The 23,956-nt window shown below is 37.2% G+C and overlaps 1 protein-coding gene across 8 annotated transcripts in view; it reads left to right on the top strand.

The window, feature by feature from the left end:
• Positions 1–17,385, top strand: part of odr4 (odr-4 GPCR localization factor homolog) — a 117,496-nt gene extending 100,111 nt beyond the window's left edge. For all 8 annotated transcript variants that reach the window (XM_069938233.1, XM_069938232.1, XM_069938231.1 and 5 more), the window contains 3 exons: positions 6,760–6,825; positions 12,302–12,369; positions 17,248–17,385. In XM_069938233.1, the coding sequence (XP_069794334.1) occupies positions 6,760–6,825; positions 12,302–12,369; positions 17,248–17,259 (146 nt within the window). In that variant the 3' untranslated portion in view covers positions 17,260–17,385. The remainder of the gene's footprint in view (positions 1–6,759; positions 6,826–12,301; positions 12,370–17,247) is intronic.
• The last annotated feature ends 6,571 nt before the right edge of the window (positions 17,386–23,956 follow it).

The raw sequence follows: 23,956 nt of genomic DNA, 5'->3' as shown, positions 1-23,956 counted from the left end.
ATCGTGATCATTTTTACTCTCATTACCCGTCTTCCTCCCTCAGTCTATTTTTGTAATTGTTCTGCAAATTTTCGTGCTTCTTCTGGATCCGAGAATAGTCTGTTTTGTTGTCCTGGAATAAATATTTTCAATACCGCTGGATGCTTTAGTATAAATTTATACCCTTTCTTCCATAAAATCGCCTTTGCTGTATTGAACTCTTTTCTCTTCTTTAGGAGTTCAAAACTTATATCTGGATAAATGAAGATTTTTTGCCCTTTATACTCCAGTGGTTTGTTGCCCTCTCTTACTTTTTCCATTGTCTTCTCCAGTACCTTTTCTCTTGTAGTATATCTTAGGAATTTTACTACAATAGATCTTGGTTTTTGTTGTGGTTGTGGTTTAGAGGCCAATACTCTATGTGCCCTTTCTATTTCCATTTCTTGCTGTAGTTCTGGACATCCTAGGATCTTAGGGATCCAATCTTTTATAAACTCCCTCATATTCTTGCCTTCTTCATCTTCCTTAAGGCCCACTATCTTTATGTTATTTCTTCTGTTATAATTTTCCATTGTATCTATTTTTTGAGCTAGTAGTTCTTGTGTCTCTTTAGTTTTTTTATTAGATTCCTCCAATTTCTTTTTTAAGTCTTCTACCTCCATTTCTGCGGCTACTGCCCGCTCTTCCATCTTGTCCATTTTCTTTCCCATTTCTGTTAAGGTCATCTCTATTTTATTCATTTTCTCTTCTGTGTTGTTTATTTTTCTTAAATCATTAAATTCCTGTGTTTGCCATTCTTTAAATGACTCCATGTATCCTTTAATAAGAGAAAGTACCTTCTTTATCTTGCCTTTCTTTTCTTCTTCTATTTCATTGTACTCTTCCTCTTCCTCTTCTTCTTCCTCTGGGTTGGCCATCTGTTGTTTCTTTGTTGCCCTTTCCTTCTCTTCTTTCTTGTTTCTATTGTCTTTTGTGGTCTCTTCTTGCTGCAGGTGTTCTGCAGCTGTCGTTGCCGGCTGTGGAGATCGACTCCCCAGCTGGTCCCCCCTCCCGTCGGTGTGTTTTTTTTCATGCGCGGTTGCGCACTTTTACTCGGCTCAGCGAGCCATTTTTGTAGTCCATTATTTACCGACCTGAGGGAGCGGGTTTCTCTCTCCGCAGCGGGCCTCTTCGGACAGGTAAGGCCTTCACCTTTTTCCTCCTTTGTCTTCGCTTCCTCTCTTCTTACCGTTGCTTTCGATTTTTCTTTTTTTGTCACCATCTTCTTTCCACCTTTATACTCACTTTTCTGTGACTTTTATTTCTGTGCCTTTGTGTTTTCCTTTGTTTTTCCCGACTTTTCTGGAGAGGGCTGGAGTTCACCGTCCGGCCACTACTCCATCACGTGACTCCCCCATGAATAAAGATCTTGAAGAAGCTCGCTACACTTAGAAGTGAACTGCTTAATTAAAGTAATATGTATTCTGTCCAGGAGGGGCAGACTTTTTATCTTCTTCCATAACCATGTGGCACTTTGTGGTGAGGGCAACTTCCCACATTATAGAGGGAAGTAGTACTGATTTGTTTTCATCACTACTTATTTTTTCAGGGGCTTTTTTTTTGTTTTTTTTCTGATTTTCTTTTAATTTTTTTTCTGGTTGGAGATGTCAAATGTAATTAAAGGTTTTATAGAGTTGGAGTCCAATGGTTGTTGGGGGGGGGATGGGGTTGGCGAGAGTTCTTTAATTTTTGGATTTAAGAAATGGTGGCTCGTCAGGTATTAAATTTTGTAAGTTTTAATATAAATGGGCTTAATAATAAAATTAACAAAAAATGTTTTAACTTATTTTTTAAAAATGAAAATTGATATTGCATTTTTACAAGAGACATTTAACAGAGAAAGAACATCAAAAATTAAAAAGAGATTGGGTAGGGTGAGTGGCAGCTTCATTTAATTCTAAAGCAAGAGTGGTTACTATTTTGATTAATAAGATTTTATCTGTTAAGTTTCTGAAGTTACAGATCCAGCTGGGAGGTTTGTTTTGGTACATTGTCAAATTTGTTCAGAGATGTGGACACAAATGAGTATTTATGTACCTAATGTTAATGATGAAAGATTTATTCATGATGCTTTTATGCATTTTGCTGAAGCTCATGAAAAGGTTTTAATTGGAGGAGATTTTAATTGTTGTCTTGATCCAATTTTGGATAAGTTGTAAAAATCAGTTACTAGAACTAAAACTGCAAAGAGGATTTTGACTTTGATGAAGGTTTTGGATTCGATAGATATTTGGCGAAGGTTAAATCCGAAGGACAAGGATTATTCTTTATATTCTTTTAGGCATGCCTCTTATTTGAGAATAGATATGTTTTTAATGTTGGTAGAGTTACAAGGAAGATTTATGTATACAAAATATAAAGTTAGGATTTTATCTGATCATTCACCATTTTTGATGACATGTTTAGTTTCTGAAAGGAAAAATGATTTTATAGATGGAGATTTAATTCTACATTGTTGAAAAGGGTAGGTTTTTGTGATTTTATAAGAAATCAAATACAACATTTTTAGAAATATATTCTAATTCAGTGGATAATACATTTATAGGATGCTTTGAAAGCATATTTAAGAGATCAGATAGTAAGTTACTCAGCTAAAATTAGTAAGGATTATGCTAAAGAAGTTGACCAATTAGAAAAAGAGATAGAGTTTGGAAAAGGATTTGCCCGGTCTCTCCCACCTACTTTGTGACTACTTCTTTGCATCAATTTTAAGTTTGATTTCTGAGACTGAACACACACATAACCATGCCCAGAAGTATTCACACATAATTGGGGTTAAGTTTAGATAAGTTAGATAAGGTGTTATATCATTGGTAATTAATTTTTATAAAAAAAATGTATTTTAAATATAACACTATCTTAGCTAATTTCTATTGCTGCTGTCTGTGTACGTAACACTCACCCATTAACTCTTTGTTAAGCATTTTTGTTCAACTTATACTTTCACAAATTCTCACTTAGTCCCTTATATTCAATTATACCTTTTGTTGGTCTGGATTCCTCCCCCATTGTTTGGATTCTGAGACTTTCTGATATATCCTGCTTTTGCCTTTTCTGATTTTTTTTTTTTCCTTGAAGAAGGGCTCAGGCCCAAAACATCGGAAATATATATTTGTCTACTTTAGATACTGAAACGACTGGCTGAGTTCCTCCAGCATTTTGGTGTGTTTACTGACTTCATGGTGTAATCTGCACCTTTTGGCATTCAACAGAGCTTGGGAAAGTCAGTGACCATCCCTTATGCAACATATGATGCAACTTACTTGGTTTCAGAATTTATTGACTTGGATATCTTTGTTGATGTTTCTCACCAAGGTATCCATTTATGAGGTGGAGAATGGCCTCATATCTGCCCTTCTCCCCCATAAAGACCATTGCTGAGAAAGGTCACCAGTTGCAGGGAGGTGGGACTAGGGAGGAGTGTTTGGTTTGGTGCGGACTAGAAGGGCCTAATGGCCTGTTTCCGTGCTGTAATTGTTATGTTATGTTAATTCCATTTTAATCATCATTAAGAAAATAGAAATTTTTAAAATATTTTTTCAATGCTTTAACAAAGTTTTTTTTTTCTTAACTTTTTAAAGTTAACTTTTCCCACCATTTATTTGTTTCACCTCAATACCTCTGACTTGTAAAATGATATTTTGGGTAGAGATTTAAATGTACAATTTTAACTAATTCAATTCCACCTTGTACTGCCACACTTCGCACACTTCCTGACCCTTTTATTGAGTAACTTAAACTGCATGAAGGTGATAACTAACTTTTCATCAAATAAGAGCATTCAAGAGTATTAGAGAGTTAATGTCATTTGACCTTTTGGGCTTTATGACTTACTAGTGTTGGGTTAGAGTTCAAGTGTATTATCATCTAATTGTATAAGTACAACTGGATGAAACACCATTAGATTCAGTTCTTCTATTGCAATTTTGAACAGTCAAAAATCTTTAATTGAACTTTAATCCTGACAAGTGATATCTTTTGCAAGATAAAACAAGGATAGGACATTCACAGTAAATGATAGGGCCCAAGGAATGTTGATAAGCAGAGGGACCTTGGGATATCATAGATTCCTGAAAGAGGCAATATAAGTAGATACATGTTGAAGAAGTTATATGGAGTGCTTGCCTTCATCACCCATGGCATAAAATATAAGAGCAGGGATATCACGTTACAAATTGATACAAGATTAGTTAGGCCACACCTGGAGTATTGCATCCAGATCTACCTGCTACATTACAGGAAGGAGGTGATTGCACAGGAGGTAAGGTACTTGAATCACAAAAGTATGGAATGATGTGGATCAAATGCAGGTAAATGGGACTGTACGGATAAAAACAGTGGTTGGCAACTTGGCACAAATATGGCCAAAGGGCCCGTTTCTGTGATTAACAATTCTGCAACTCAATGAATAGTCCAATTACAGTTAAAACTCAAATACATTAAGGATACTATCCAAAAAGAATCATGTTTCTAATCAAACTCTTCTGTGTACGATCAATTTGAAGAGCAAAATTACAATACTGAAATTAGAGGTGTGAAGATAAATTATGTTCTATTTTTTAGAGGTGGAAAGCTAAAATTAGGTAAAGTTGAGTGGGTATATAACCTGACAGAACATTTTGTTGGTCGTATATTTGGTATCATAAATCAATGGGAAAGACTATTACATTTTAACATTTAGGTTATATAAATAAAGTCAATGTTAAAATGCAAGTTTCTGTAAAAGGTAAAAAGGCAAATCAACTGAATCAGTCAAACTTATGTCTGATCTTCTACAGTAATGCCTAAAGTCTTTGATTGGAAGCTGTATATTAGTGAGCCATGTGAGATTACTGTTGAATGTTTTACATAAATGCATAAAGAATGTCCTCAGAAAGACCTCCGCTAAGTACAAATATTTATGTGCAATGAGTGATATGAATATTTTTCTCATAAAAAGATTTATAATTCTGAGAAAGGCTACTTATGGAGTTGCATTCCAGAGAATATACTTGTTGGAAGAGATGAATGGGCAGTGACTGGGGTGAAGGAAGCTCATAATGAAGTGACTTCTCTTTAATGCAATTGGCTTTATATAGTTAAAACGAAGGAAGGTGGAGGACCAGGTAGTGTTGAGGAAACTGGGAGGATGAAGAAAAACTTAGATTAGAAGAATGAGCAGAATTAGAAGAATGAGCAGAGAAATGGCAAATGAAATATAATGTCAGAAAGTGTAGGTTCATGCACTTTGGTAGAAAAAAATAAACAAGCCGACTATTTTCTAAATGGGGAGAAAATTGAAAATATCCAGATGCAAAGGGACCTGAAAGGTAAGCTTGCAGGTTGAGTTGGTGGTGAAGAAGGCAAATGCAATGCTGGCATTCATTTTCATTTCAGAAGGAATAAAATATAAGAGCAGGAATATGATGTTGAGGCTTTATAAGGCACTGGTGAGTCCTCACCAGGAGCAGTTTTGAGCTCTTCATTTATGAAGGATATGCTGATGTTGAAAATTCAGAGGAAGTTCAAAAGAATAAAAGGGTTATCTCAAAGAACATTTGATAGCTATTGGCCTTTTCATTGGAATTTATGAGAATGAGGGGTGGATCTCATTAAAACATTTTGAATGTTGAAAGGCATGGACAGAGTAGATGTAGAAAGATTGTTTCCCATGATGGGAAAGTCTAGTAGAAGAAGGTACAACAGGATTGAAGGAATTTCTTTTGCCAGAGGATGGTAAATCTGTGGGATTTGATCTGTGGGATGGTTGTGGAGGCCAAATTATTTGGGAGTATTTAAGGCAGAGATTGACAGCTTCTTGATTCGCCAGGGCATCAAAGGTTATGGGGAGAAGGTAAGGCAGTGAGAGGCTGAGTGGGAAAATGGATCAGTTCATGATTAAATGGGGTGGCGGTGGGGTGGGGGGGGGGGAAGAGACTTGATAGGTTGAATATCTTATTTTTGCTCCAATGTCTTAAACTCTTGCAACAGTCAAGAAAGTGCACAGCCCAAAACTCTGAGGCAGGTGCTGTTCATGCTTTACAGGGTCATCAAGAGGCTGCTAATTTAATGGTTTCATAATCATTTTGTGCTGGAGGTGTGATTACTCTACTGATTGGAACCCTTAGAGAAGTTGCAGGATTATTGATCTTGTGTTATCTCTGTGCTGTTCCTAATGAGATTTCATGTGTTTTTCTCTCAGGTATTTCATTTTCATCCATGGTCAAAAGGCACTCTGGTTGGTGCATTAATTGGCTTTGGAAAATAACCCATTAGGTAGTTGGATGGTGATGGAATTAAGGTGAAAACCATGGGCACCTTGCAAAAGAATAGATTACAGGGAAAATGAGTGGAGGAGTGAAATTGGTCTAAGAGCCAGATTTAATTTGATGTGCTGAATGGCCGCCTCTGTCAAAAGGAAATAAGAGGAAAAGCTATACTTCATGCAACAAGATGTTTTTCCAATATTTGTGGATATCACAGCATGTATTGTGCTTTTTAGGTATTCTATTGCTTCATTTTATATAGCATTAAACAACATCCAAATACATTTGATCTTCTGTAATGTTGTGAGTTCAATAATTGAATGGTTCCTTGTGAATTATGAAAGTTTTAAAATATTTTCTTTTGCTGCCAATAATCTTTATTCAATTATCATATATGGATTATCTGTAGGATAGTATGGTTAAAGAGGTTTGACATGATTGAATAGGGAATAAGGTTACTTCCAGCTAATAACAATTTTGTATTTTATGTTTACAGGGCAGGAACAAGCACTGTTGAAAGAAGAAGAGGAAGAAATTACAGATACTGGCTTTAATTACACGGGTAAATTCTGGGGATTGGAAGCTCAATTAGATGTGCAATTGGCTTGGTTTATTGCTGGAGCTGAAGTCATGAATGCAATTGGGTATGAGGAACCAACAATGAGGGAATTGGTCATTGTGGTATTATTGGAACATAGGCAGAAGTAAGGGTTTGAAAATAAACAGAAGGTAGTGGGGCAAGGAATCCTGTGTTTGTGTGTGCTCAAGTAGGCAACTTTGCAGAGTCTGGCAATACTTAAACTTGTACTTATTAATGAGAGAAAAGATTAATATCCCTGTAGCAGAGATTGAGCTCCTGTCAGTGTGAATTTCCTTGATTCTAACTTTGCTCTATAAAACTTGTGTAGTGGCTGGAGTGTAACAGCTACCTAATATTAAATGAAATAATGCAAATGAAACTTCAGATCTACAATATGAAGTTCAAGGCCTGGAATGACAGAACCTCTGGGATAATCCCAACTACAGCAGATCTCAACCACAATAATGTATCAGATGCATTAATGCTTTGGCAGAAAGAGATCTTAGATTTAGAAAAAGACATCAAAACTCTCTATAATAGAAGTAAGGAGGAATAAAGAGATGAACATGTAAATTTGGGTAGTTTATTCATTAATCATTTATCATAACTAAATTTAAAGAAAAAGAAAAATGCCATTGTGCTCAGGCATGCCTGCACATAAACCCCAATTAATTTAAAAAGTGTGAGAATTTTGAAAAAGTCCTGATTCTCAGGAGGTCCAGATTTCTGACATCTGAATTTTTGGATTTCTACTGTACTTAAACAGGACCTAAAACATAAACTAAATTTAATCTCAAGTAATGTATTTACTGTATTACTTTCAACTAAAATGTATGAACTAGTGACCTGTCTAAACTAACCTCTGGCATCTATACCATAATTTGCTGTTCTGAATGAGGTACAATAAGTAGGAAATGACTTTTAAAGAACAAGGCAGTGAATACACCTCCTTCTGGAGGGGCAAAGTGGAAGAAGAATTAATAACTTCATGGAAAAACACACAAATGCTGGAGAAATTCAGCAGGTCAAATAGTGCCTTTACATCACCAATGTTTCGGGCTTGAGCCCTTCATCAAGGTGTTGGCATCAAAACTAAACTATTCTGACATCTTAGTACTCATGCAGATTTTGAGTTCCTTATGACATTTCAGCTCAGTCATCAGTGCATGTTTGCTATCTCTTTGAAGCTTTGGATGGGGCCAAGGAGCAGCTCTACTCCAACCTGCAAAAAATAAATCTTGGTTTGCATCAGAGACTTGTTGATCCTTCTGGGTGACTCCACTGCCAGGCTATAAGGAATGTAATCCTCTGGAAAAAGTGTGATCAGCAAGAAGGGGCAGGGAATAATAGCAACAGAATCCTTCCGTTGACAAAATGCATGGAGTAATGGTTCTGCACCATGACAAACTCTATAATTTGTTGACTGACCATTGTGTAATCTGCTATATTTTCTTCTTCAACCTGCCCTCAAATCGTTGGCCTCAAGCACAGCATTGCTTTATGATCGATCCTAAATCTCTCAAGGACCCCACAAAGATGCTTTTCTTGGGCAACAACTCACAAACAACCTGCCAACTAAAGCCAAGGGGAGCTGTAAAATGTCAACAGCTTATTTAATGTTAGAGTCTGTCCTGAGGCCTGCCAGAATTGGATCTGTGACAATACTGTGGGATTTTTCTGACGGGACTCCACTTAAACCAGTGAGGGACCAATATCCTGAAAGGGAGGTTTGCCAATGCTACACAGGTGGATTTAAACTAGATTAGCAGCAGAGTAGGACCCTTGCAAAACAGAGGTAGGTGAGAGGTTAGAAGTTGGTATGGAGGGTGAAGAGAAAAAGTTTAGTGGGAGAGAGAAAAGCAGGAAGCAAGGAAGGACTGTGTAAATCATGCCTATTTTAATGCTAAATTGGATCTCTTTTCATGCAAGGGGATTAACAGGAGAGGCAGATAAATTTAGGGCATGTGACTGGGAGCTATTATACTACCTGTTTAAGGGAGGGGCAGGACTGGCAGTTCAACATTCCAGGGTTGAGGTGCTTCAGGAGGGGCAGAAGTGGGGATAAAAAAGATAGGGGTGTTGCTTTATTAGTTAAGGCAGATGTCACAGCAGTAGTCAGAGGTAACATTACAGTCAGATCAGCTAGTGAGGCTAAATGGTTGAGGCTGAAGAATGAAAAAGGCATGATGACTTTGCTTGGAGTGTACTACAGGCTTCCAAATATGCTAGAAGATTGCAGCCGATCATGGGTCAAATAACGTTGTCATAGTTGGGAATTTTAACTTTCCAAATGTTGATTGGAAAGATCATAGTGTGAAAGAATTAAATTGGTTGGGAATATGTAGAGGGTCCAACATGGGAGAGGGCAACATTTGACCAAGTCTTTGGGAAATGAGCAATTGCAAGTGGATAAAATGTTTGTGGATGAGCCTTTGGGGTCCAGTGTCCACTATTCAGTTAGGTTTAAGATGGTTATGGATTGAGAGGGCAAGACCAACTTTAAACGTATAAGATAGTATTTCCTCAAGTTGATTACAAAAGATTATTTGAAGTAAGAGGAATGAACACTAAGAAAATGGGATATATTTAAAATATGTTGACAAAAATCCAGGACTTGCAAGTTGCAGTTAGTATGAAGGGTAAGACACTCAAATGATGATGCAAATTGTGGCTCTGGTCTGGAGCAAGAAGGAGGTATGGGGATCTGGATGAATTTTGGAAAATGAGTAAACTAAAAAAGAAATTGGGAGGGCAAAAAGGGGAAAAAGAGATCACTCTGGCAGATAATATTAGCGAACAGCTATTCTCTGATTCCATCCATCCAAAGACACACTGAACAATCTCTTCAGATTTGTTTGCCAACAGAGAGTCTCTGTTTTATGTTTGCTCTACAGCAACAAGCCAACTGATCAACAACAGAGCAAAATTTTTTTTAAACTGTCAGAGTTTATATCATTGTCTAAAGCTTTTCTCATTTTTTCACATCTCTAAATTAGAAATGTAAAAATTCCCTCCTTTTTCCTTAGCTAGTGGGAGGTAGAATCCTTGGAGAGGATTTTAATTACAGGATTTATAAGCATACAGAGAACTATAGTCTTCTCAGGGATGGTCAGCATGGCTTTGTGAGGGGAAGACAGTGAGTCTTGCATCAGTGGTGTGTGAACTATTGGAGAGAATTCTGAAGGACAGAATTTATGAGCATTGGAGAAGTATCAGGGACAGTCAGCATAGCTTTGTGACAGGAAGGTCATGTCTCGTGAGCCTAATTGAGTTTTTTTTTTGAGGAAGTAAAAGATTGAAGGTAGGATAGTAGATGTGGTGTGTATGGATTTTAGCAAGGCATTTGACAAGATCCCCCATGGGAGACATGTTCAGAAAGTCATGAAACTTGGGATCCATGGAATCTTGGCTATGTGAATGCAGAATTGGCTTGCCTGGAGAAAGCAGAGAATAGTAGTGGATGGAAAAGATTCTCCCTGGAGGTCAGTAACTAGTGGAGTTCTGCATGATCTGTTGTGGGACCACTGGTCTTTGTGAATTTTATAAATGACCTGGATGTAGAAGTAGAGGGAATGAATTTACAGACGATACAAAGACTGGACGTGATGTGGATAGTGTTAAAGGCTGTCTAGGTTACAACAGGTAATCGACAAGATGTAGAGTTGGGTGGAAATGTGGCAGATGGAATTCAAATAAGTGTGAGGTGCATTTTGGTAGGTCAAACTTGAAGGGGAATACATGGTTAATGGCAAGGTACTTAATAGTGTGGAAGAACAAAGGAACTTTGGGGTCCAAATCCATAGATCTCACAAGGTCGCCAAGCAGGTTGATAGGATAGTTAAGAAAGCCTTTGGTATACTGATCTTAATCAAGGGATTGAGTTCAGGAGTCATGAGGTAATGTTAAAGCTCTATAAATCTCTGGTGAGACCACATTTAGGATATTGTGGTCTCTGGTTACCTCATTACATGAAAGATATAGAAGCTATGGAGAGGGCTTTTCCCCTTGCAGCGAAGAAGAATGAGGGGTGACTTTATTGAGGTCTACAAAATTGAGAGGCATAGATATGGTTGACAGCCAGCACCTTTTTTCCCAGCATGGGAGTAACAAACACCAGGGGACATCTGTACAAAGTGAAGGAAGGAAGGTTTAGGGGAGACATTGAGACATCAGGAGTTTTTTTTTTTACACAGAGTTGTGGGTGCCTGGGGATGGTAGAAGCTGGAACAATAGGGACATTTAAGAGACTCTTGGACAGGCACGTGGATGAAAGAAAAATAGAAGGTTATGATGTAGGGAGGGTTTAGGTTTTTTTTGGTATATATAGGTCAGCGCAACATCATGGGCTGAAGGGCCAGTACTGTGCTCTAATGTTCTATATCCAACACTCTTGTTTTTGATTCATGTAAAAATGCCTTTGGAATTTTCTTAATCTTTTTCACCTAGAATATTTCATGGCTAGTTTTGATCCTCTGGATTTCCTGTTCAGGTTCTTTCCTGCTTTCTTTATATTCCTTATGAGTCCAGTTTGATTTTCGCATCCTAAACTGTACACCTGCGTCCTTTTCCATTTTGACTAAATTCACAACCTCTCTCATCATTCATGTTCCTGGACCTTGTAATTTTTGTTATTGTTCTTCATTGTTAGCAAAGTGCACTCCCCACTGAATCGCCAATCATCTGGCCAAGCTCATTTCCCAATAAAAGGTCTTGCTTGTATGGCCCCTTCCCGGATTGGTCTAGATGCACTCTATTTCAAGAAACCCTCTTGGATACACCTAACAAATTTGGTCCCATCCAAACTCCTTACACGAAAGAAGTCCCAGTCAATTTGGGGAAATTAAAATTGCCCACTATAACAGCATCATGTTTGTGCATCTTTCCATAGTCTGTTTCATTATCTATTCCTCTATCTCCTGCTGGTTACTGGGAAGCCCCATCATGATGACAGCAACTTTTTATTTTGTTCTACCTATATTGACTCATAGGTGAGCCCTTCAGTGCAGCAGTACAGCTGTGAATTCTCCCTGATCAGTAATGCAACTTCACCACCTCTTTACCCTCTCCTGCCTCTGAAATATCAAAACTCTGAAATGTGAAGCTGCAGGTTGTTCCCCTCTTTCAACCAAGTTTCTCTCTGTATTGGCCACATTATTGTTCCAAGTACAGATTCTGGCTCTGAGTGAACCTGGCTTAGCCATAATACTTCTTGCACTCTTTAACCCCATCAAATTGAGCTGTTAGAGTGGCCATTTGGAAAGGTTGTACTTAACTAGGGCAACCTTTACAGATAAACTGTTTTTCAATAATATTTCATCATTTTGGAAGGGACTGGTAGTGTGACCAAAATCAGACCCAGTGATTGTAATTATTGCCATTCAGGGTCAAGGTACAGACTACATGGACCAGATTTTCCACACCCCATTCTTCATCAACTACATTTTGTGCTTTGTTTTAGGTATGGCCGCAGCAGCTGGTGTTGGAGTCATTGCAGTAACAGCCTCTGTTGTTTATTATTTCATTGGTGTAAGTAATTTAAAGATATTATAAATTATAAATAAAGTGTCAGTATCTGTAAGTTATTTATTTTGTCAATAATAAAATGTAAAACGATGACTTGAAAGAATCTGTAAAAATCTGTCTGATTTGCTGGGTATATCTTGCCTTTTTCATATTTCACATTCACAGAATCTGCAGTTTTATTTTGATTTTTCACTTGGCTTTAACAAATTATAATTGTCAGAGTGTTAGAAATAGGCTCGTTAAGCAACTCAAAATATTTTGGGTGTTACTCCATCATTTTAAAGAACGTGATTCTAAAAATTACTTGGTCTGCTCCATCCATAACTCCCTGGGATAGAGAATTTCAAAAATGTGCAGCACTCTGTGTTAAGAAATTCTCTTCCAGCCTACTATGCTCGGATTTTGCCCCTCCCTGATTCTGGACTGTCCAACATGAAAAAGCATCCTGTAGACATCTTTTCTGTCAATCATCTCAGAATTTTATTTCTATAATGAAATCGCCTGTCATTGTCCCATACACAAACCTTCCTCCATTTCTATTCATGAAAGAACGTCCTCATACCAGGAATTATTTGTTAATCTTTGATATAGTAACTACATTACAACTCAGATTATCAGAAATCAGATTCTCCAAAATCCTCATTTATCTGGGAAAAAAAATTAAATTTTGGATAAACGAAGATATCCGAAACAAATCAGAAATCCTCATTTATCTGAAATTTTTTTTGGAATTGAACTCTCCTCACAGGTTGAAAAAATAATTCACCCAACATAAAATTAGAACGATGATTGTCCTCATCTCCGATAACTCCCTCCTCTCTCTCTTTCCATTTCTTCTTTGCCTTCCATTATCGACTTTTCTCTCCAACTCTCTCAAATTGCATGCCACTGTCTCTCAGCCACAATTAGATGGATAATATTCCATCTTTATTGTTCTAATAATCACTAAAAATAAAGTGGACATTCTCTTTGTCCTGGATCGTAATTAACCAACAAACTAGCCTGTTTCTAATTTATCTTTGATTTATCCATATTATATAATCATGAATCCATCTTAATTTAAAAAAAGTGTAGTTTGCACATATTAAATCATTTAGATGATTTGTTTGGATAGCATTGGATACAGTAATAAGTTTGTTTTAATTTGAAGATAAGAGTATTAAATATCAGTAATTACTCTACACCTCAAATAGGATTTTAGAAAAGGCATGTGTCAGAACAATTAATTTTGTAAAGAGAAAATTCAAGAATATACTTTCAGAGTACACTGGAAAAAAATGATTGCAGAAACTAGATTGCAGAATTTCACTTGTGATGTATGCATTCTGAACCTCAGAACTTTAAACGAATAACAAATAAACCGATATTTTTATGCCTACCTTGATTCTTTCTACTGATCAGTGTTCGTAATTGCTGTCTATCTGCATGGCAGAAAAATGGTGCCGTTCAGTGGCGACTCTTTGCAAGCAATGCTGACAGGAATAATTAAATACTAATTAAATTCAGAACTAAAAATTTTAAAAAAGAGAAACATAAAATCGAACTTAGTTGACAGCATGGAGGTCCCAAGATCGCGTAGAATCGGCAATTTCCGTCGGGTTGAGGGACCTTTAAATAGCTCAGGCAAGTACAACAACAACAACTCTGCAGGAGTTTTAAACAGCTCAACCAGGTATAAAACTACTCTGTGATTTACAACAACAACTCCTGCAGGTAGAACAACAGCTCCAGCAGTGGATCCACCAGCCAGGAACGAAGACCCGACCATGTGGAGGGAGGGGGGGGGGAGGGCACAAGTCGAGCTGAGATGCCAGGATCTGAGGCTTGCGCTCCCTACCATCCTCCTGGTCAATGTACAGTCCTTGGAGAACAAACTGGATGAATTCCCAAGCCAGAGTTCAACACCACAGAGTGCTATGTGATCTGCTTTACGAAAACCTGGCTAAAGACATACATTTTAGACACTGCATTGCAACCTAAGGGCTACATCCTCCATCGCGCTGATCAAACACTTATGTCTGGATAAACCAGGGAGGTGGCATTTGTGTCATCATCAATTCATTATGGTGCTCAGACATTACAGTCATGTCCCAGTTCTGCTCCCCCAACCTGGAACATCTGGCTATCAAGTATCGTCCATTCTACCTGCCGAGGGAGTTCACCCTGGTCACAATGTACAACCTGCCCCAGGCTAGCATCTGGCTGGCACTGGAGGGACTGAGCACTGTGATAAACAGCCATGAGACAGATATCAGGCCAACCACCAACATGTCACATGCGAGACCAGGGGAACTAACACACCACTACACCATCATGAAAAACACACATCGAGCCATACCATGACCATATTTTGGCAAGTCTGATCACCTAGCTGTACTTGTACTCAAGGTGTACAAGCAAAGACTGAGGACCACAGCACCAGTGATGAAGACTATGAAGTTTGGTTAAGGGAGGTAGAGGAGCGTCTGCAGGATTGCTTTGAATTGTGGACTGGAAAAAATTCAAGAACTCACCCATAGACTTGAATGAATATGCAGCAAATGTCACCAACTTCATCAAGACCTGCGTGGATGCGTGTGTGTCCACACACACATACTGGGTGTTCCCCAACCAGAAACCCTGGATAAATCAAAGAATCTGCAGCCTGCTGACAGTGAGAATATGGGTGTTTAAGGCCGGGGATCAGGATATTTACAAGAAGTCCAGGTATGACCTGTGGAAGGCCATCTCCGAAGCAAAGTGGCAATTCCAGAGGAAACTAGAGACAGATAGATAAACGCCAGCTATGGCAGGGAGTGCAGGCCATTATAGCCTACAAAGTGAAAGTGAACACTATAGATGGCTGTGATGTTTCAATTCCTGATGAGCTGAATATCTTCTATGCCTGTTTTGAGAAGAAGAACCAAACAGTGCCTACTAGAATCCCTAAAAAGGCTGAGGACACAGTGATATCTGTCTCTGGGGGCGACGTCAGAACATCATTCAAGAGGGTAAACCCTTGCAAGGCATCAGATCCTGATGGTGTACCTAGCAGAAAATCTGCACCAACCAGCTGGAGTGTTCATGGACATTTTCAACCTCTTATTGTGGCAGTCAGAGGTTTTCACCAGCTCCAAAAGGGCATTAATCATTCTGATACCAAAGAAGAGTCGTGTGGACTGTCTCAATGAATACCTCTCAGTTGCACTAAGTGGTTACTGTAATTAAATGCTTCGAGAGGCTGGTGGTGGCCGGAATTAACATGTACCCAAGTAAAGATCTGGACCCACTGCAATTTGCCTACCATTGCAATTGCTCCACAGCATATGCAATATCACTGGCTCTCCACTCAGCTCTGGATCACCTCAAAAACAGCAATTCATATATACGGCTGCTCTTCATAGACTACAGCTTGGGCTTCAATACCATTATTCTGTCAGTGCTGGTCAAGATGCTACAAACTCTAGGCCTCTGTACCCCACTCTGCAACTGGATCCTTGACTTTCGCATTGGAAGACCACAGTCGGTATGAATTGGAAGCAATGCCTCCTCACTGATCATCAACACTGGCACACCCCAAGGATGAATGCTTAGCCCACTGCTCTACTCGTTATACACTCATGATTGTGTGGCCAGTCACAATTCTGGTGCTGATTCACCACAGTTGTCAGCAGAATCATAAACAGCAATAAAGAAATGTATAGGAGTGAGATAGATCAGCTCATTGAATGGTGTAACAACAACGTCATCCTTGGCTCAATGTCAGCAAAACCAAGGAGATGATTGTGGACTTCAGGGGAAGACGACCCAGTCCTCATCAAGGGCTTAGTAGGGGAAAGGGTCAAGAACTTCAAATTCCTGGGTGTCAACATCTCCGAGGATCTGTCCTGGAGCCTCCCCGTTGATGCAATCACAAAGAAGGGTCACCAGCAGCTCTACTTTGTGAGGTGTCTGAGGCAGTTTGGTATGTTACTGAAGACTCTTGTAAACTTCTACAAGTACTGTGGAGAGCATTCTGGCCGGTTCCATCACTGCCTAGTATGGAGGTGCCAACTCTCAGGACAAGAATAAACTCCAGAGGATAGTGAACTCGGCCAGCGACATCATCTTCACTCCATCGAGGACATCGACATGAGGTGGTGTCTTAAAAAAGCAGACTCTATCCTCAAAGACCCCCACCACCTAGGCCATGCCCTCTTCACTCTGCTACCATCGGGGAAAAGGTACAGGAGCTTAAAGATGAGCACTCAGCGGCATAAGGACAGCTTCTTCCCCACTGCCATCAGATTCCTGAATAATCTATGAACCGAGACACTGCCTGACTTTTCCTGCACGATTATTATTATTATTACTTTATTTTTTACTGTAATGTCCTAAGATGGTTATGTATGTTCGCACGATGACGCTGCTGCAAAACATCGAATTTCATTGCTTGTTCATGACAATAAATTCTGATTCTGATCTTGCTGGTTATGTGTCGCTTGTTAAACCAAATTGATACTGTGCTTTGATGGCTGGTGCCTTTGTGTAGCCCACAAGAAAATACTAATTAATAACCAAATACTGACTTGGACTTCCTTTGCTGTTGTATACAAAATTTGACTTCTATTTCTGATATGGCAGTCACAAGAAAATTTATAGCCTATTGTTTATGAAAGAAGTAATCAAGAGAATTGGCTTATTAGGAGGAGCGGGACTGATGTTCAGTAGTCCTAAACTGATGGCATTGGCAAAGTAATAAATTTTATGAAAAGTGTTAACGGTGCATTTTCAGTGCATATGTAGATTGTATATTGTATATGACATAAACTTATCATTATTGACATAGTGAACTTTATGGAAAATTTACAAAATATGTATCAAAAATTTGGAGAATTTAGAACTCGTCTCTTTTTCTTACAGGCAACAATTTGAGCCAGGATTAACAGCAATCCAACTTCATTTTCAAGGAACATAAAAGATCTAGTTCCCATGCTCTTTTGACTGAAACTGTATTCTCATCTCCATTTGAATAAAATCATAACAGAGCAAGAGAAACAATAGATGTTGTTGAAGTTTGTCGTCTGGTAGTATCACTTAAAAGTTTTTATTGATCAGTATGGACTGCAGTAGTTGATAACAAATAATGCATGGTTTCTGGAACTGACAAGATAGTTGGAGAATTATAATTTCAATATAAACTTTTGTATCTCATTGCCTGGTTATGATCTTCCACCTATTTTTAGGTTGCACAATCTGAGATTATACATTTGATTTGATCTTGTGGGTTTTGTTTTCAGATGTCAAGAATGGCTTTCTCTTTTGTAAGAAAGGGCATTTGAATTTTTTTATAGTCCAACCCTGTTTTTTTTTGTTCCATAGCAAGACACTTCCTTCAATGTGTAATTCATCATCAATTCTACAGCCATCTCTTGTAAATTCCATAGCTTAGGAATTCTTTTTTTTTGTCCATTGTTTTTGTATACAACATGAATGGAGTTTAGTCAACACTCAATTGCTGAATACAATTGTGGCCCTTGTGGGTTGCTAAATTTGTTGCAGATTTTATTTGCATGTTGTGCAAGTGGTGATAATCAACCAGTGACAGAAATGTGTTAAGTAAACAAAGAATGCATATTACAGATGTAATTATATTTTTGTTTGCACTTTTATCCTGTTCTCATCTGAAATGAAATTCAAATTAATTGTAGTTCTCTGTAGGAAACAATGGGATATTTATGAAGAATTTTTTTTTATATACTAAATAACCAGGGAGTAAAAATCACCTGTCTGTTGTGGAATTCACCTGGTTGGCATTCTGTTAAAAGTTTTTTTAATTATTTATGAATAATACCGTCAGCTTGTCTATTTCCAGCCTGATTATGTCCCACTCTTCTCCCCATTTATAGGCAGGTCCTAATGGTCAAGACTAACCTGTTCCCACTCTAGTTCTGTGGCATGAATGAGGCCATTGTGGGATCTTCAGACTCTTTCACAGGTGGGGCAGAAAATACTTGTACAAGTGGGCAAGATAGTATGGGAAGGGCCACCATTCTCACTTGGTTTCTGTTTGTTCTCAATGATGAAACTGGAGGTTTTCACTGGTATCACAGATTTTTGTCTATTTTAGCTAAGAAGTCAGTGATTTTACATTTTCAAGGAAATTTTGAGAACATTCTTAAAACATTTACTGTCTTTTGATATAGCTCAGACTTCAACCCAAGTAAAAGCATAAAATTCAATTATTAAAATTAACACAAATACATGAGGAATAAAAAAGGGAGGGAGCCGGCAGGAATTCCAAATTGTCTCCTCGTTCTCAGTATTTCACGGCTTGTGCAATCCTGTTATTCGTTGTAATCCTATTGAGAAAGGCCCTGGGAAGGCTAATCACACATGTATTTTGGCGTATTGCAAGTATGACTGCCACACTTCAATGAATGTGTCCTATCTCCCTCTTAAGTTGTAAGTAATTTTCTCCAGGGGAACACCGCTCTGCATCTCTATGTTCCATTTTGCTGTGCTTTGCTGAGAGTCAAATTTCCAGGTAACCATTATGCAGTTCCTAGCCGCTGCCAAGAAGACCTTCATGAATTGAATTTGGTGTTTAAACAATCTTGGACTCATGTCGATAATATTCCCCCAGCAGGAACAGTGCATCCCGCAGATGCTCAACTCCTGTAATTTATTTTCAATATGTCCTCTAATTCTACCCAGAAGGGTCTCACCTTGGTGCATAGCCACATTGAATGCACAAAAGTCCTGTCTCTATACCACATCTAAAACACAATTCAGGGATCTCTGGTTTAACCTTATGCAATTTTTGCAGTGTAAGGTATAGCTGGTGCAAAATCATGGGATATAAAATTAATTACGATAAGAGTGAAATAATGCTGCTAACAAAAGGGGGTTATGAGAAATACCAATGAGAGAGTAAATTTAAGTGGCTACAAAAGGAGATGAAATATTTGGGAATATCGATAGATAATAATTTACAAAATGTATATAAATTGAATTACCTCCCCCATTTGGAAATATTGAGGAAGAACCTACACAGGTTCTACACCTACACCTGCCTATAACATTGATGGGCAGGGTTAATTGCATTTTCAGTTCTTGACTCATGTCTAGATCAAGAGAAGTTGAGGATGTTATTGGGCTGCCCAGGTAGCAAAACTCGTTGACAGCATTCAGGTGGGGGATATTGGAGTTATTCCACAGAGGAGTTTTCTGAAATAATGAAGTATTTATGACAGCCACTGCGTGAGCTTCTTGTAATAGAGTACTGCAAAAGAATTTAGATTTGTAGGGTTCTTATTAATACTTAAGAGTGCTTTTTAGATGTTAAAAAAGAAAGAACTTTTAAGGGAACCTTCTTTAATTTATGTTGTTCAATAGGAAGCCATCTAGCCTCAGAGTGTAACCAATACCATATTAGATGGAATTCAGCTGCAAGATAGTAACATTTAAAATTAGGATGATTTAATCTTCCTTTGGTGTAAGGGGCTGAAGGGTTGAGAATTTGATCTGGGGACTTTACCTTTCCATTAGAAGCTGGACATTGATTTGTTCCTTTCAATATTTTATTAGTTTCATCGTATAGATGTTACATAGGTATATGAGAATAAAAAAGAATATTGTAGCGGCTACTTTGGTAGAGCTACTAAAGCAATACACATACACCAGGTTAGTCAACACAGGACTGCTTTATTCAGACTTTACAAGCATCTTTTATATACTTCATGTCCTGGGCTCCACGGGACAAGGTAGGACATCATTATGAGTTTGCGGCTGTGAGTGTCCCGCGCTTTCCGGCAGGAGACTCCGTAAAAAAAAAAACAAAAAAAAAACAATGCGTTACTCAGTGTGTAGCGGTCCATTAAATGGGTGAGTACCCAATTTTCTGTCTTGCGGTTCTGCACGCTCACCCGAAGAACAGCGCTGACAACGGTTCGCAATACCGCACTGTGCACCCGCTCGGCCCACTACATAGCCGCTATAGTATTAACACATCTTTTAGAATTATACAGATGATATTGTAACTTATATTACATTAAAAAGTGAAAAAAATAAACATCTAACCACACCCTGCAGAAGCTATTGCCTTAACACGACAGACCACTACTGATAATAAAAAAAATAAGGTAACAAGATGAGTTGTAAATGATAAAATAGTTAATTTTAGAAATCTTAAAAATATTTGAGAAGGGAACCCCATAGAGAAACACCATTGAGATGCATTTCAAAAGTGGAACATCTAATTTTTCCCAAAGTCAGATATGCCATCATATTGGATAACTATTGAGTGTGATTGGAAAAGACAACATCTTTCCATCTCATTAATATGGCCCTTCTTGCGATAAGGGAAATGAGGGAAACTTTGTTGGATTGTGAAGCAGTTAAACCAGATGGCCCATTTATTCCAGAGAGCAATAAAAGGATTTGGAATCAAATTAATATCAACTAAATGCAAGGTATGAAATACCCCTTCCTAAAAATTGGAAAGAGAAGATCATACCAAAACATATTATAAATTTATATCTGAAGAAGGTACACTTTATCACATTTAGAAAAGAGATTAGAATAGAATTTAGCCAATTGAACTTTGGAGTAGTGGGCCCGGTGTACTGCTTTAGATTGTAATAATAAATCATTAGATTCTATCATATCTTCTTTTATATGGAAAAATAAATGCCCCTGTCTTAGGAAAGTCCCCAAGAATTTTTTTTTTTTTAAATCAGCAGCTTGGCATTACCTAACTTTAGATTTTATTGCTGGGAAGCTAACATCAGATACATTACTTTTTGAATTCATCATAAGGGAAATTTTGGTGCATATAGAAATTAAATCTACTAAAAAATATTCTCCTCTTTCAATACTTGAAGCACCTTTACCTTTTTTGGCATCCAAATTAACTGATAATTTTATTGTTTAGAATCTGGTTTCAATTTATTAATTAGTCCTATTTTGGGTAATTCTTTTTTTTAAAACCTTCTGTTCAAGATAGTGGTTTATCATCAGTGGTTAAATTTAGGTATCCAATCTTTCTCAGATATTTTACAGTCCAAAATCTTGCTTCTTTTGAACAATTATTAACTAAATTTAAAATATCTAGGCATCATTTTTTTCACTATTTACAGGTTAGGAGCTTTTTAAATTCTTTAACTTCGAAGTTTCCTGAAGACCTAGAACCTAATATGATAGGAAAAATTTATAATTACTTTTAAATTCTAGGGATAGTTCCCTGGACAGAATTTTTGAAAACTATGGGAACAAGATTTTGAACAGCCATTTTCTGAAACTACATGGAATTCTATTCTGAAATGAGTGCATTCATCCTCTCTGTGCGAGACATTGATTTGTTTAATTCCTTAAATAGACTTCTGGGAATTTTAATTGGGACACATTGGAATAAATATAGAAATTTGTGGAGTATATTCATTTTAATTTAATTCACACTTCCAATTAAACATGATGGCAGTTACCTCCATTTTTATAAATCTAATTTGACCTGATTCAATAATTTCATGTATTTATCTTTAAGGATTTTATCTGCCAATCTATGCCTAAATATTTACATCCATTTGGGCACCATTGCAAAGGTTTGACTAGGTTCTTGATCTTATTATCTTGTATATTAAAAGGCATGACTTCACTTTTTAAAAGGTTTAATTCGTATCCAAACATCTATAACACTGTATTGTTGGAAACATGGTAGAAGAGAGGGTAATGATTCTTTTGGATCAGACAGGAAATCTAAAAGATCTTTGACATAAAGGGCTAGTTTGTGTTAATTTGAGCCAAATTTAAATCCAGTAATAATGAGATTAGAATGAATAGCCAATGGCTCATTAGCTATTGAGAACAGCGACTGAGCACTTGGACAGCCTTGGCAGAATCCTCTGGATAGCGGGAAGGTACCATTAGTTAGAATTTGAGCTTTAGGACTAGCAAAAGATGTTTCAATATATTGAATAAATCCCTCTCTAAAATTCATTGCTTTAAGAGTTTGCATAAGGAAGCTAGGTTCAGTCCTGTCAAATGCCTTCTCCGCATCCATCGACATTATCAACGTGGGATTATTTTGCATACGAGTCGCATCCATTATGTGAAAAACTCTCCGTACATTGTCAAATCTATATCGATTTCTGACAAAGCCTGTCTGATCAGCATTATTATTTTTAGGGATAATGTCATCTATTCTTAATGCAATTAATTTTGATAAAACTTTGTAATTTGAATTCAAAAGACTAGTGCAGATAAGAAGTACATTTTTGATGGTCCTCAGGTTTTGGCAGTAATTTTATTGTAGCCAATTCCAGAGAACGAGACATGTTTTATTAATCAGTGCTTCCTTAAACATATTTGCGAAAGGGTTAAAAGCTTATTTGAAGAGGCTTTAAAAGTATTCAATTGGAAAGCCATCTGATCCTGGTGTTTTATTGTTCTGTTGAGACATCATCGCACCAAGAATCTTTTTCAGATATATCAGTGTCAAGACGATCTTTGTCCTTGGGATCTAACTTGGGCAGATTTAATGAGTTCAAGAAATGTGTGGCTTTGGTGTTTTCTATAGTATTTCATAAAACTTGCTTTTTCTTTTTAAAATATTTTATTGGGTTCAATAATATGCATGTTGCATTAATATAACAGAAGGAAATATCAAAATGTGTACATAATATATAACTGGCAAAAATGCTCTAAATAACAGTTTCCCATTTTTATTAATTATTAATATAAAAATTACAAATTAAAATCACATGAATTATTTTATAAGCAATCTGCTCATAACTTGGTAATATATCAATTAATATTGATATTATTGTCTAGGACTGTCATATATAACCCCAATTAATCAATGTATTATAAAACAAAGAAAAATAATAACTAAAATTTAACCTCTCCCTCTAATCAAGGTTACTTTTATAAAAAAAAAAGCAAAGAGAACAATGAAACTGGATTGAAACACTACCTCCAGAAGCCAGAGAGAGCATTGCCAGAGCAGCCCTCAACCTAAAACTGCCAACCATGATAATATTCTATGAATGGAACTCATCAAACTGTATCTTGTATCTAATATTTTCCAAACTTAAATATGTCATTACATCATGAATCAGTGGAAGTTCATCTTTCCACTTCATTAAAACCCCTCTTCTGGCTATCAACGTACTAAGAGCTAAAACCTTCCCTTGAGATATAGACAAAGATATCGCTGGATCACGGATGAAGCCAAACAAGGCAATTAAAGGTTGTGGATTTATTTTAGTCTTAAAAATTGTTCATAAAGCTTGAAAAATGTTTCCCCAAGATCTTCCTAATTTGGGACATTCCCAAAACATGTGGATTAGTGAGGCCTCTATGATTTTACACCATTCACACAATAGATCAACATCTGCATAAAAATGAGATAATTTAACTTTAGACATATGTGTTATGTGTACTGCTTTAAATTGTAATAAACAATATCTAGCACAAAATGACAGATCATTAATCAAGCTAACAGTGGAATGCCAGTCCTCATCTGAAAAAATTATATTAAGATCCCATTCCCAATCATTTTTAATCTTGACCATTGAGGTTTGTCTTAAATACAATAAATTATTATAAATATGTGATATTAACTCACTGTGAA

Source organism: Narcine bancroftii, chromosome 5 (genome assembly GCF_036971445.1).
Source record: "Narcine bancroftii isolate sNarBan1 chromosome 5, sNarBan1.hap1, whole genome shotgun sequence".
NCBI lineage: Eukaryota > Metazoa > Chordata > Chondrichthyes > Torpediniformes > Narcinidae > Narcine > Narcine bancroftii.
Note: the sequence above shows the minus strand (reverse complement) of the source record. Positions and strands in the feature narration are given on the sequence as shown.